This window comes from Mirounga angustirostris, unplaced genomic scaffold (assembly GCF_029215605.1).
Source record: "Mirounga angustirostris isolate CCGP_5_RB_7025 unplaced genomic scaffold, mMirAng1.0.hap1 SCAF_12, whole genome shotgun sequence".
NCBI lineage: Eukaryota > Metazoa > Chordata > Mammalia > Carnivora > Phocidae > Mirounga > Mirounga angustirostris.
Window position 1 is genome coordinate 75,918,404 of NW_026991720.1, and position 15,224 is coordinate 75,933,627.

Sequence of the window (15,224 nt, forward strand, 5' to 3'; positions counted from 1 at the left end):
GTGTATGTATACACCATTAGCAAAGATGAAAATGTAATAAGGCATTTCCTCCATGTTTTTTTCCATATTAACTCTGATATCTCCAGTGGTCTTCATTATGAGATGCTGTGCCAAACTTTGTACAAAGGAAATAAAAAGAGATCTGATGACCACAGATGTTTTCAGGCAAAAAGATCTATAAATTTTATGTGGTGTGGTGTTTGTCCTTTTCTGATTTTAAAGGGAGTGATCTAACACACTCGATAGGTTGTCACTCAGTTCATTCAATGAATAAATACATATTAAATACCTGTTCTGCTAAATACTGAGTGGAACGGTGAACGAGATTCATTACATTATGTGTTATATTTCTTTTTGTCCTTACGCCTGTGTTAGCACTGTCTTGCCTTCCCTCTATCCCCTCTTCTTTTCTGTCCTCTTTATTTTCCTTTCCTTTTTATTCTCATTCCTTTCCTTTTATTGCTGTTTTCCTCTTTCTTTCCTCAATAGCTTCTCTCTAATCTTTTCCATTGCTTTCCTCTTCTCAGCTTCAACAATTTAACAATAATTGTACCTGTACTATGGTGAAAAAGCTTAGTAGAGGGAGAACATTTTATAAGTTTGGACTGCTAGCTACATGAAGAAGTTAAATCTAGGTTCCTTTCTTAGTGCCCATGTGTGCTCACCCTACATCTAAGAGCAATAAAATCATCATCTTTTTTCCCTTTATACATTCCTACATAGGAATTATAAAGCTGTAGTTGTTTGCAGTGGGACTATAGTATATTTAAACCGTCCTCCAATTTTTATAAATTATATATTCCAACTGATTAAATGATTTAAAAAGTAAACTCCTGTATTCCCTTCAACTTTCTGTGTAGTTGAGTAGTTACACGTCATTGAATCTGAGTAGGTGAATAAAGACGCTTGTAGTGACCAACTAATAAGAATTTAGATGGTGTCCTAGGATTTTGCTGCAATAAGACTTCTATGCTTTCTTCTTCAGACTTCACGTTACCTTTCTGCCACAGTAGGCCAATAAAGGTGAAGGAAGAGCACGTCTTTTTCTTTGACATTAAAACCTTCACCAGGGTTATCTGGTCTCTTTGAATGCATTGTTATCCTTTGAATTGAAGGTTTCATGGGTGACTTTTAGTTCCTTAAGTTAGATGGCTTTCATCCAGCACAAATGATGCTTGCAGTTGGAAGAGCAGTGCAGTCTTGAATTTCTATATTCATTGTAATTTAAACGACTCAACCCTAGTTAAACACTGGAGTTCCTCAAGAGATTTTAAAAAAAAAATGCCAGTGCCTGGGCCCCACACCATATCAATTAAAGCAGAATCTCTGTAGTGAGGAGAGAGCCCACTGCTCTATTAGGGTCATGAGCTCTCTGAGATCTAATGTAAAGACTGACTCTTCTGTAAAACCTCTTTGTGACTTTATTTTCCTAGGGGAAGAAGATGGCTCTCTGTACCAACAATATAACAGACTTCACAGTAAAGGAAATGGTGGCAGGGTCAGATGACTACACGAATTTGGTAGGAGCATATGTATGCCAGTCAACTATTATTCCTTCTGAAAGTAAGGGTTTCCGAGCAGCCTTATCATCACAGTCCATCATTCTGGCAGATAGATTTTTAGGTAAGCTTCATTTGGTTCCTGTATGCATGCATGCAGTTATTCTAAAATGACAGTACTGATAACTTGTCATTGTGTTGGTGTTTGCCATAGATGATGAAGGCCACAGGTAATTCTAAATCATCACTTTGTAACATGGTTCAAAAGCCCCTGCAGTTGAGATCTATTGATCAATCTGAGTGCAAGCATCTGCTGAATTTATGCATTAACTCATATGTGATAGGATGTTTTTTGAGAGTCTGTGCCTTTCATCAAATTCTCTAGGAATTTAAGAAGCAGAATAAGTTTAGAAACCAAAACTATAAACAAAAGAACAGTAAACAAATATTGTGTAAACCTAAATCATAATATCTACCACCAGTTTTCATAATCTTTTCTCATACCAAAAGGAAGCTGGTGACACTTAGCAAAGGTGAAGGTGCTGAGCTTTATTCCCCGTCTGTCCTTTCTGTCTTTGTGGACTAGAGGGCATAGGAAAGTTTTAAGAATGACCTCTTAGTGATTTTTAGGGATCAAGTTCATTAGAACCTCTGGGATGATGATATAACATATAACAGTATAATAATTTAACAAGCTTCTTAGGTGATTCTAATGTACAGCAAATTTGAGGACTGTTGCTATTGACTCCAGAGGAATTCAGCTTTAATTTTCAGCACCAAGGTAATTAACAAGCTTCTTAGGTGATTCTAATGTACAGCAAATTTGAGGACTGTTGCTATTGACTCCAGAGGAATTCAGCTTTAATTTTCAGCACCAAGGTCAGTTACTGAATTCGCGCTCAGTCTCCGAACTCCATGTCAGAAGGAGAGGTTGCTGTTATTGCTGGCATTTTGGCTCTGCTGTCATTTTGTCTCCAAGGGATGGGAGAAATGCCTGACTTTTAGATTAAACAAAATTTGGAGTTGCTTTCTGGAAATTATTGGGTACAAAAATTTTTGTTTTCTCAGGTGTGTCTATATTTAGTGAAAAGCTGTATTAGCAAAATAGCCAGCTTGTACAACAAAACTCATCAGAAGCCAAGAATTTTAATAATGCTAGGATGTTGAAATGTTAGAGCTGGAAGGGGCTTTAGAGATCATCTCAATTATTTCATGAATTTTACAGATTTAAGATGTAGGGCCCAGGGATGTGAAGTGACTTGAGCAAAATTACAGGGCTGTGGAGTAGATTCTTTTCTTTTTTATTCTTTAGAATTTGGAATGGTTCTTGATCTTACCATGAATGCATAAATTTAATACAATATTTCTGGTCAAATGACAGTATCAGATTAAAGCTGCTTTCAATTCAGATACACAGACTAAATAAATCTAATTTTTCCATATTGCTTAATAGCTTCTTTTTATTGTCATCTAGGAGTGACCATTGAAACTACATTGCAAAATATTAATATAAAAGAAGAAATGTTCCCAGTAACCCCTAGCCAAATACCAGATGTGCATTTCTTTTATAAGTAAGTGAAGATGCTGCTTCCCTTGACTATTTTAATCAAAAAAATGTCTTTTCATGGTACCTAGCATAGTGGCTTATTATACTTAATAGATACTCAATGATTGGTTCTTAAATGGAAGACTTAGTATAAAGTAGGAAAAATGAACTATTTTGAAAATATTACATATGTTCTGATATGTATAAATATATATCTTTTCTCTGGTTATATGTATTTTATCTATATCTATTTTTTCTATATATTCTATTTTATCTGTTATATATAAATATATATACATATATATATATATAACATATATATAACATATATATATTCTTTTAAATTAGGCAAAAAGAGACTCTACTTCCTTGTCCAGGCAGTATTTGTAATTCACATACTTAAACATCAGCCCAAGTAGATACAACCTCTCTTCCCTTTAAAAATTTTTGTGATTATGACTTTGATTATAATTATGGTAACTTGACTAAACACCTTGAAGATAACTTATTACTTTACCGGAGAAGACAGTCCACTTTTCCTAGGCAGTGAAAGTAAATGAGCTCAGTTTGTATTAAAATTCTTAATTAGTGAATCTGGACACATTTTTCTTTTTCATTGTTGCATAAAGCATGGGAGCAGTTATACACAGGATATTTATGTCTTGGTGGTCTATGTCCTGTCTGTTCTGTAAAATGCCATTCGCCCTGTAATAGGTCTTCTACAACTACAACATCTTGTGTCAATGGCCGGTCAACTGCTGTGAAAATGAGGTGCAATCCTACCAAACCAGGAGCAGGAGTGATTTCAGTCCCCAGGTATTCTTACTTCTATGTGGTTATTTCACATTTGTATTTATTGTGAGGCAGCAAAACTCTCCAGAATCTTACTATTTTAAAACATATTCTCTAGGAATGCAAAGCAGAAAGAACAGAAGAATATGTAGGTTTTTGTTGTAGGGATGTGCTGAGTGTCTCTTAAGAGGAATAGGTTCTCGCCAATCTCAGTACTTCCCAGTCTCTTCAATGGCATCTTCTCACCCTGTTTGCCTAAGTGTCTAATAGTCTTGAAAATTATTTAATATATAATTATTGTGTTTGTATCCTTGTATTTATTCATAGTGTTTAGTCCCAATTTGCTTAAGAGCTGTGCTATATATAACCTAGCTTGTAGTTCTTCATCAACAGTGAACTACCTTGGTGATCTAGATGGAAGCAATCTACCCTCTGAATTGTAGCTTCTTCCTCTGTAAGAGGATAGGGGCCAGGGTAGATCATTTGTATGCTCCATTTCCAACTCCTCCATTTTCTGATGAATGGTGGCAGAATCACCAAGGTAGAGTCTGATCTGTAGAATACATAATACAATTCATTTAACCTACTGGCATTGAGGCAACAGCTCTCCACAGTCTCAATCTGACTAATACAGTCCACTTGGGTGGGAACACTAAGAGAAAATGAACAATTTCATGCCCTCAGAACTGTCAACTTACTTACTGCTTTCATGGTGTGAGTGACACGTAAATGTCTGCTGATTTTCATTCTTTGCACTTATTCATTGTTCTGTGTGTAGATTATTCCTAATCTTTGTGCAGGATTCAGGTGCCTTTCGATCAGTTTGACTTGCAGGTTTTTCTCTGTCAAGCTAGCAAAAGTGTATATTTTTAAAAAAGAAAATAATTGACTTAGTTTTGTTTTTGATAGTTTCACGATAACCCTTGAGAGATTGAAGCTCTTCTGCTTATGTCACTGCAGTATTGGAAATCAGTGGTTTAAGCGTTGTGTCAACTACTTGATATCTTAAAAATATTAGCAGTGCTAACAATATTGTGGGTTTACTTTGGTTCATAAAGGTACACTAGTATTCACATCTCACCAACTGTGTTTCTCTGGTTCTCATGGATCTGGGAATTAATTTTTCTTTTCACCTTTTCAAGGTGAGAGAAGTATATGATGAGAGGAGAACAATGCAAGGTAATAGACATCAGTGAAAGAGACAGAGGGAGCCTGATGCTCAAGAGCATCATGTGGTGGAGGATCCGTGGGCCAGCATCCAAGCTGGAGTCAGGGCAGCAAACCACACTTTGTTTATGAGAAGGTGTGTTTAGAGTTGCTTTAATTATTCTCCAATATCCTACCATATAGCTTTGAGGTCACATGCTTCTTCTATTCATGGTAGCACCTATAAGGTCTTTTTTTTGGACTTAGCAACTAGCCTCTCTGAGTCTGGCCTCTTGGAGTCTCCCTTGATGGCTTCCAAAGCCTTCTCCAGGGCTCTGGCTAAAGTAGATAATATGACCAAAGATAAGGTGTGTCCTTTAGAAAGTATCTCACTCTCACTCCTCCAAGGTTGGTTCTGATCTTTTAAAGTAATAAAAAAAATAGTCTCATGATGTTAAATGATAATAGCATTTAGAAACTTGATTTTTTTTCCTTGTAAGGAGAGGAAAAGTTAGTTTTTCCTTTGACCTAGCAGTTTGTTCTATTTACGGAATTTAGCTGTCTTTGCCAGGGTTTCTTAAGATCACCTGTGACAGAATACCTTGGGGTGTCTATTTTAAAAACCAATTTCTAGATCTTTCATGAAACCAAAAGAATCTCTTGAGTGTCAAGCACAGAAATTCTTTTTTAAATACAAGGCAATCCTGGGTTGCCTAGCGGGCTCAGTTGGTGGAGCGTGTGACCTTTGATCTCACGGTCGTGAGTTTGAGCCCCACATTGGGGGTAGAGATTACTTAAAAATAAAATATTATAGGGGCACCTGGGTGGCTCAGTCGGTTAAGCAACTGCCTTCAGCTCAGGTCATGATCCCAGGGTCCTGGGATCGAGCCCCTCATCGGGCTCCCTGCTTTGCGGGAGGCCTGCTTCTCCCTCTCCCACTCCCCCTGCTTGTGTTCCCTCTCTTGCTGTCTCTCTCTCTGTCAAATAAATAAACAAAATCTTAAAAAATAAATAAATAAAATATTATAAAAAACACAAGGCAATTCTGATGCAGATTAAAATTTTGGAACTAATCTTAATCCACATTTTGGTATTTTGGTGATTTGGCTTGTTTTTTTTCTGAGACAAATTCTCAAACAGTTCTGCATTTTAGTTTTCTGAAAGGTTAATTTAAAATGTCTTGGTCTACAGGGTAGTTCTTCACCCATATTTGATAAAACTCTCTATATAATTATGATGCATATTGAGGTTTGAGGACCAGTGCTCTAGGCAACGGCTGGAACCCCACAACCTAATGAAGGTGCTAACCTTCAGTTCTTGCTTCAATCAGTTCCCCATGAGGGCACAAGGGGGAGCTCTGGGATCAGCATATGAAAAACAGTAGCTTGTTCTGAAATAATTAGAATTTTTTTTTAGCTTTGGGGCTGTATAATGATTTCCTACTAACAGTAAGGAAATGTTAACAGAGCCAGGTTTCTCAGGCTACTTTTGAAGAGGATTTACTTTGCAATTTTTGGGGGTTGGGGGGGAGCTTTAAGATCTCCAGAAGACGGAGGAAGGTGCTAACCAGGCACTTGCCTTGCAAAATCTCATATGCTGTGACCAAAAAGTCTCAGAAAGCAGACTTTGGCAGTTTGGAAGGGATGCCACCCCCGGGAATTCTCCTCTCTTGGCCAAGAATCTTGGCAAAGCAGGCAAAGGAGACTTGAGTAGTAGTGATGTTGGTTGGGGCTCTGAAGCTTGTGACCTGAGAAAATGTCATAACACCCTTAGCCTTGGGAAAATGAGAATGTCTTAAGAGAGCGTGGATGGGCAGGAGAAAAGGGGCAATGTGTGTTCTCTATGTATCTCATAGGAAATTTAGAGGGAATTGCAAATTATTGGGGCTGCCTACTAATCTGCAATTGGAAAACAGCATCCTGTCTGTGTTTGGTCTGGCAAATGCAGTTGGTTTCTAATTCCACAAAGTGTCTGGGGAGGGAGGGTGTGAGACATTTTAGATAAAAACTTAGCAGCATGATGTCTGTGGCAGAAGAAATCTGAGAGCCAGCATAGACTTTTGGGGATTTCCAGGTGCAGTTTGTATCTTGGCCATTGAATGAATTTCTAACAAAGTAGACTGCTGATAGCCCTCGATAGATCGCCCTCCAGCCTTGCCTCCAGTCATGATCCTAGGTAGTTAGAAAAATTGAAGGTTCTTTTTTTGGTGGAAAAAATGTAGACCTAAGCCTTGTGTCCAAAGTGTTCTTTCAAATACATGAGAAATTTCAAATATATGAGGAATTTCTAAAAAAATGTTATTAGGGGCACCTGGGTGGCTCAGTCGTTAAGCGTCTGCCTTCGGCTCAGGTCATAATCCCAGGGTCCTGGGATCGAGCCCCGCATCGGGCTCCCTGCTCAGCGGGGAGCCTGCTTCCCCCTCTCCCGCTCCCCTTGCTTGTGTTCCCTCTCTCTCTGTGTCTCCCTCTGTCAAATAAATAAAATCTTTAAAAGAAGTGTTATTAGAAAATGGGCAAAAGGAATCATTTTTACTCTGATGATAGAGCTGTCATAGCACATGGGAGACCTGAGTCAGACCCATTTGCTTGACACCGTGGGGAACACTGAGGACCTGGGGTGGATAGCTGTGGTAGCACAGTCAAGATGGAATGATGCCCTGACTATGCCTATTGTTCTTTTCTTCTGTCATGTTTTCATCTTGCCATTTTTCCCCTCCAGTTCTTCATAGGTAGAGATTTACAGAGAAGCACACTAAGCAAAGAGGCAAATATCACATTATCTGGGGGATAACTCAATTGATCTGCAAGTTACTGGTGCCTTGTTTAACATGAGTCATCCTTCCTCCAATGAGGTCGTCTTCAGTAATACTATGAGCTAGAGGGAAATCATCATCCTCTCTCTTTCTCTCAACTCATAGCTATATTTAACTGCTTGGGTAGTTTATAAATCAGTCTAAAACTCTTTTGCCAAAACCTCCTTCAAAATCCAAATTCATCTTTATCATAAATGTAGCCTCGGCCTCAGAGAGTCAGACTGGTGGATGGTTCAGGGGCAAGTGGAGAGGGGCTGCTCCCCGTTAAAAAAAAACAAAAAAAGCATAGCCTCTGAGAATATTGTATCTCACAAAAGGAATGCTTCAGAGGTCTGTCCTGATAGCACTGAGAGGTTGAATATGCCAGGGCTTTATTCCACAGGCTCTGATTTAGAGTTGCTCTATCAAAATCACCAGACCTGTAGGACACTTGTGTTTTCTTTGGTCTTTGGGAGAGGTCTCTTGCAGCCATAAAGTTTATCCATTTTAAGGTGGTAAAAGCCAGAGGATAATGATTGGTTAAATGGGTTCCTTGTTTTCTTATTCCTCTGAACCATTTATGGACAGATAATAGATATCTAAATCTGTACAAGTTAAATTTAAAAGGCAACAGAATTTGAAAGATTAAAGCCAAGTGTGTTCTTAGAACAATGGAAAGTGAGGAGGCATATAAAAGCACTCTAAGCATAAGTAAAAACCCGTTATGATCAAGAAATGGAAAAATTCTAATACAGAATTGTTAAAATTATACAGTTCAAACACTAATGAGTAATCTTAGGACATGACATAAAAAGATCACAAAGCAGTCATAAAGTTTAAGGATTCATTTTGAAATAAGGATGATAAAGCTTTGAAAGATTTTGCAGAGGGACTGGGCAGTGTTGGCTAATGTAGTTTGTACAGGTCTTGATCAGATTTTGGCTTTTGGTAATTAACCCAGGGGAGATCTGCAAAAAGGGAGGTTTTTGCAGGGGACTAGTAGAATTTTATATCCCTGGATCGAAGAGGTCTGGATCAAAAAGTCTTATGTTCAAACTCAATCATAAGTGATTTATACTCTTCAGCTTCAGGGCAAACAAAATTAGAGCAAGATCCAAAGCCATTTTATTTACCCCATACAAGAAGGCTTTCTGTCCATTGGCATTCTCAGCAGAGAAATGCTGAGCTTTCTCAGAAGCCAAAGCCAAGGGGATTTACCAGCAGCTGGTCAGAGAGCATCACCCATGCCAGAGGATGCCAGTCTCAGAACTCCAAGATTGGGAAACCCCAGGAAGCCCAAAAAAGCCTCACAAGAAAGAAGCTGAGTAACAATTGTGCTCTGACACCAAATGAGAAAAGTTCTAGCACTTAAAACTATGGCCTTTTCCCCCAGTCTCTTGAGACCAGCTACAGAAGTGTCAGAACCATACTGACAACGTACATGAATTTATTTTAACTTTGGAGTTTGAGTAAGGTTTAGGCGAAAACAAGTTTACACTGTTTTATCAACTCTCCAAACAATTAACAGTAGGTTGAGTATTGGGTTGTAATAGTTCATAAGAAAATAAAATTATTGTCCATGAATTTTTAGTATGAACCAAGGAGATCCTGCTTTAGGTAAGATGATTCATTTAAAGGAGGACACTAATAACTTGTAGCTTCATCCACTTTCCCCCCAGAATATGTATCCCATTTTAGAATCCAAGATGGAACTTCCTTGAAAAAAGATTCATCTTAATTCTAACATGTTGCTGGTGCTATCTTGATGGGTAAGGCAATCCCAGAAGCAAAATCAGGAGACTGGAAAGTCTTCCTCATTTAACAGTGAAACCACATTAGGGTACACCTGGTTGTCCTTTGAGTTGATGGTGCTTTCTCTACCTAGAACTCACAGCCATGGGGTCATCCTGTGGAACTCTGGCCTTGTATGCCCAAACTCTCCATGATTCACGTACTGCTCTTCAGATACCTACTTGCTAGTTTCTATGGTGATCTTGTAGACCAAAAATTATAAAAGCAGCACAATTAGTGACACCTTTGAAAAGCCAGTGTGGAGGGGATAGAGATGATGGTGACTCATGTCATCAAAGGGAAGAGGGTTTCACATATTTGGCGATGAAGCATTTGTCTCTTACCAACGCGCTTTTTTGTTCTTAGTAGAAGAAAATCTTTTTGTGTTTTTTCTCTTGCATCTTTTTTTTTCTATTTTCGTTTTACCTATAAGCACTATTGAAATGAGTACTGCTTCCTACATCCTTGTCACTTCATAGGGAAGGCCTGATTCAAACTGTGAAACTTGGGTTTATAACAATCAAATTTGGATGTTCCACATTTTAAATGATTTGTGGGGTTGAAAGAATTAAAGAATTGATTCTAAACCAAACTACTTTTCACCTAAGAGTATCTTTTAAAAAGTGAAGTCTACTAGGGAAATGCAGTGAATCATTGCAGTATTTTGACACTTAATGGCAGCTTTTTAAGTTACATCAATGTCTTGATTTTTTTCCCCCGTTTCTGTAGTTTTACCCGTTCTTTAGAAAGTGATGTGCATTGTTAATAGTCTTTTAAATTTTGCAGTACTTGAAACTTTCCCAAATTGTTCTCTCATTTTGTCCTTTATAACCACCCTATGAAGGCAGTGAAACAGACATTTCACTTCTGCTAAATTACAAGTATGAAACAGCGGGGGGAGGGGCTGAGTCACTGGTGGAAAAAAACACAAAATCACTTGCAAGTCCAGCCGGAATTGTAACCTGAGTTTTCTCTCCAGAGGTTTTTGCATCTTTAATTAATTTTCCCTTTTTCTTTTTCATTTGTTGAGTTTTTTTTTTTCTTCTCAAACTTTACCAAACTTACTCTTTTATTTTCCCAAGATAAACAGCCCTCACTGCCCTTGAAAATGTGCCTGTGTTGGAAAGATAAAATAATTTGGGAAGGAGAGAATTAAGCAGGAAAGTATATTGGTAATTTATGCTAAATGATCAAAAAGTTAATTACCTTTAAAGTTTCAATTCGTTGTTATGCAAGTAATTGTGTTCTCAAAGAACTTTTCTAACTGGTTACCGAATTTTTTTTTGAAAGTGCAGTTTTGAGTTGGTTTTCCTGATGCGGAAGGTGGGAAATAGCGATAATTTTTTAAGTGGCATGGTTTTCATCTATTGTACTTACCTTTTTTTTTTTTTTTAAAATCTCTTTTTGTTTCTTTGCCTGAATATACTTTACTGCTTTTTACAAACAGAAATCAAGGCAGGTAAGAGTTAAACCATTTTTCCAAAGAGTCCCCATTCATCGCTCTTCTTAGCTCTAACAGTAGTGAACCTCTGTTTCTGAAGCACATTACACAGAGCTGTGCTTTTATTTACATCCCACCCATGATTACTTAGTTTACAGCATGCAGGCATTTGGAAGGATACTCTTAATAATATGTAGTCAATTTGGTGGCTCCTGGGTGGCTCAGTTGGTTAAGCGACTGCCTTCAGCTCAGGTCATGATCCTGAAATCCCAGGATCAAGTCCCGCATTGGGCTCCCTGCTCAGTGGGGAGTCTGCTTCTCCCTCTGACCCTCTCCCCTCTCATGTTCTGTCTCACTTTCTCTCAAATGAATAAATAAAATCTTAATAAATAAATAAATAAAATGTAGTCAATCTTTAGGTGCGTAGATTTTTGTTTCAGTGTTCATATTGTAGGGTGCCCTTTGAATATATACTAAGAGTATGAAATTTTACTTTGCTGATAGACCAAAAATTACAGTTTTAGACTGCATATCATCAGAAAGGCATCTGAAGTTAAAACTTAAAAAGGGGTGTTTTGGGGTTCTCCCTTTTATTGTGTGTCTGTCTTTTTGCTCTAGGTGTTTCAGCAGCTCAGGTCTAAAGGAGGTTTCCAGGGCAGTGTTGTGTATGTACACAGCTTAAGGGAAGTATAGTAGACAAATGAACAGAACAGTATTCCCCTAGCTTTAATGAATTCATGAACAAAACAGCGATTCCCACCAGAACCTTTCCAAATAACTTCTTGCTTCAATCAATAAGGATTCAGTACATAGTAACAGCAGTTTAATTTCTGAGCCATGTGGTGTTTATCTGTCCCTAAAATGAAACATGCAAGTTGACATAATAGACCCACGCACCACAAAGCGGCTTAGTCTCCATTCAGGCCCTGCCTGTGTGGTTGGTTCTCTGCGATCTTGCACCTGTGTCTAAGCCCCCTCCATGGTCACCGAGTGGTGATGGTCACCACCTCTTGAAAGAAGTCATCGTCAGGCTGAGGAAACCCAGGTTTGCACAGTCATTTGCATCACTGAGCTGTGTGTGGACCTGGTAGTTGTTTTGTTTGTTTTTATACTTCAGGCAATTTTGTTTTCATGTTTCTCCCCCGCCCCTACCTCCCACCCTCACCCTCTAGACCATGGTCCCATTCATCATTCTGTTTTTGGAACCGTTGCCTAAGTATGTTACCTTAAACAGAAATGGCACTTCCCTTCTACCACCTAGTTCCTGTCTGTATGCCTAGCACCCATTCACTGCCCTGCTCTCGAAGCTGTTGTGATAATCACTATCTTGTACTTCCCTTATAATTCATCTACCACTTCATCCCTCTAGCAGGCCTTCCCTTGCTTTCTTCCTTTCTCTCCTGGCTAACTCTTACTGAAGATTCTAGACTTGTCTTAGGCATCCCTGCCTCCAAGAAGTCTTCCCAGAGCTTTTTTTGGGTCATTATCTCTGTCTCTCCCTTAAATTTTTAAAAAAAATAGCTTTCTAGAGATATGATTCTCATGCCATACACTTTGCTCACTTAAAACAGACAAGCCAGTGGTTATTAGTATATTCATAGATATGTGCAATCATCAGCACAGTCATTTTTTAAAATTTTTTATTGTTATGTTAATCACTATACATTACATCATTAGTTTTTGATGTAGTGTTCCATGATTCATTGTTTGTACATGACACCCAGTGCTCCATGCAGAACGTGCCCTCTTTAATACCCATCACCAGGCTAACCCATCCTCCCACCCCCTCCCCTCTAGAACCCTCAGTTTGTTTTTCAGAGTCCATCGTCTCTCATGGTTCGTCTCCCCCTCCAGTTCCCCCCCTTCATTCTTCCCCTCCTGCTATCTTCTTTTTTTTTTTCTTAACATATAATGTATTATTTGTTTCAGAGGTACAGATCTGTGATTCAACAGTCTTGCACAATTCACAGCGCTCACCATAACACATACCCTCCCCAGTGTCTATCACCCAGCCATCCCATCTCTCCCACCCCACCCCCCACTCCAGCAACCCTCAATTTGTTTCCTGAGATTAAGAATTCCTCATATCAGTGAGGTCATATGATACATGTCTTTCTCTGATTGACTTATTTCACTCAGCATAACACCCTCCAGTTCTATCCACGTCATTGCAAATGGCAAGATCTCATTCCTTTTGATGGCTGCATAATATTCCATTGTATATATATACCACTTCTTCTTTATCCATTCATCGATGGACATCTTGGCTCTTTCTGCAGTTTGGCTATTGTGGACATTGCTGCTATAAACATCGGGGTGCACATACCCCTTTGGATCCCTACATTTGTATCTTTGGGGTAAATACCCAGTAGTGCAATTGCTGGATCATATGGTAGCTCTATCTTCAACTTTTTGAGGAACCTCCATACTGTTTTCCAGAGTGGTTGCACCAGCTTGCTTTCCCACCAACAGTGTAGGAGGGTTCCCCTTTCTCTGCATCCCCGCCAACATCTGTCGTTTCCTGACTTATTAATTTTAGCCATTCTGACTGGTGTGAGGTGGTATCTCATTGAGATTTTGATTTGGATTTCCCTGATGCCGAGCAATGTTGAGCACTTTTTCATTGTCTGTTGGCCATTTGGATGTCTTCTTTGGAAAAATGTCTATTCATGTCTTCTGCCCATTTCTTGATTGGATTCTTTGTTCTTTGGGTGTTGAGTTTGATAAGTTCTTTATAGATTTTGGATACTAGCCCTTTATCTGATATGTCATTTGCAAATATCATCTCCCATTCTGTCGGTTGTCTTTTGGTTTTGTTGACTGTTTCTTTTGCTAGCACAGTCATTTTTAAGAGCTTTTCATCACCTTAGAAAGAAACTCTATACCCTTTAGCTATCACCTCCCTATTTTAGCTCCCTTCCAAGCCCCAAGGAACCACTAACTTACTGTTTCTATAGATTTTCTTATTCTGGACTTTCATAAGAATAGCATTTAATATATAGAATTTATGTTCTATATATTAGTAGAAGTAGAATTTATGTTCTATATATTAGTAGAAGTTCTATGTATTAGTAGAAGATTTATATTCTATATATTAGTAAAAGATTTATATTCTGTATATTAGTAGAAGATTGGCTTCTTCTGCTTAGTGTATTTTCAAAGTTCATCCAAATTGCAACATGTATCAGTTCTGCATTCCTTTTTCTGGCCTAGTAATATTCCACCGAATGGTTATAGCACATCATATTTATCTGTTCATCTGCTGATGGGTATTGGAGTTGTTTCTACCTTTTGGCCCTTATGAGTAATGCTCCTATGGACATTCATGGACAAGTTTTTGTGTAGACATATGTTTTTATTTCTCTTGGATTTTTATCTAGAAGTAGAATTACTGGATCATGTGGTAGCTCATTTTAATGATCTGAGGAACTACCAGCTTGTTCCAGAGCAGCTGCACCTTTTTACATTCCCATTAGCAGTGTAGGAAGTTTCTAATTTCTTAACATGTCTGCAACTCTTGTTATTATCCGTCTTTTTGATTCTAGCCATCCTAGTAGGTGTGAAGTTGTGGTTTTATCTCCTTTTGATTTTTTGTTTGTTTGTTTTCTCAGTACCCACACATTGCTTTCCAGTATGCAGTGGACACTCAAATGTTGATTGGACTTGATTGAATGTGTTATAAGAGCTGTCATTTCATTTTTTATTTCAGCAAGTGCCCAGCAGGCACCTGTGATGGATGTACATTCTATTTTCTGTGGGAGAGTGCTGAAGCTTGCCCTCTGTGCACAGAGCATGACTTCCATGAGATTGAGGGAGCCTGTAAGAGAGGATTTCAGGTAAGGGGAAAATCCATCTAAGCAGAGCTATGTGATTAAAGAGAAATTGATTAGTCTGGCATCACTTACATCACAGAAACTCAGGTTCAAAACCATGGCTAAAGCTTATAGTTAACTTGATGTTACTTAATATGCATTTAAAATCAAGTTTGGTAGGTGAACTCCCACATGCTGGGGTAGCTCAAGGTGTGCACTGGCATTGGGGAAAATAAATTGTACAAGGAGTTGTAGGCTATGGATATTTACCTGGATTATAAAGAAATGGTATCATTAAACCAAGATGTGATTTATATAATGCACTTGTAGGTATAATTAAGATGGGGATGGTATAAATGATTCACTAAAGCACACCTAAAGAGTAGAGCATGTATCTCAACATCAG

At 38.3% G+C, this 15,224-nt stretch overlaps 1 protein-coding gene across 1 annotated transcript in view; it reads left to right on the forward strand.

Moving 5' to 3' along the window:
- ELAPOR2 (endosome-lysosome associated apoptosis and autophagy regulator family member 2) overlaps positions 1-15,224 on the forward strand; it is a 183,432-nt gene that overhangs the window by 149,181 nt on the left and 19,027 nt on the right. Inside the window, exons 16-19 of the mRNA XM_064575341.1 lie at positions 1,434-1,623; positions 2,974-3,070; positions 3,760-3,861; positions 14,716-14,842. Of these exons, the coding sequence (XP_064431411.1) occupies positions 1,434-1,623; positions 2,974-3,070; positions 3,760-3,861; positions 14,716-14,842 (516 nt within the window). The remainder of the gene's footprint in view (positions 1-1,433; positions 1,624-2,973; positions 3,071-3,759; positions 3,862-14,715; positions 14,843-15,224) is intronic.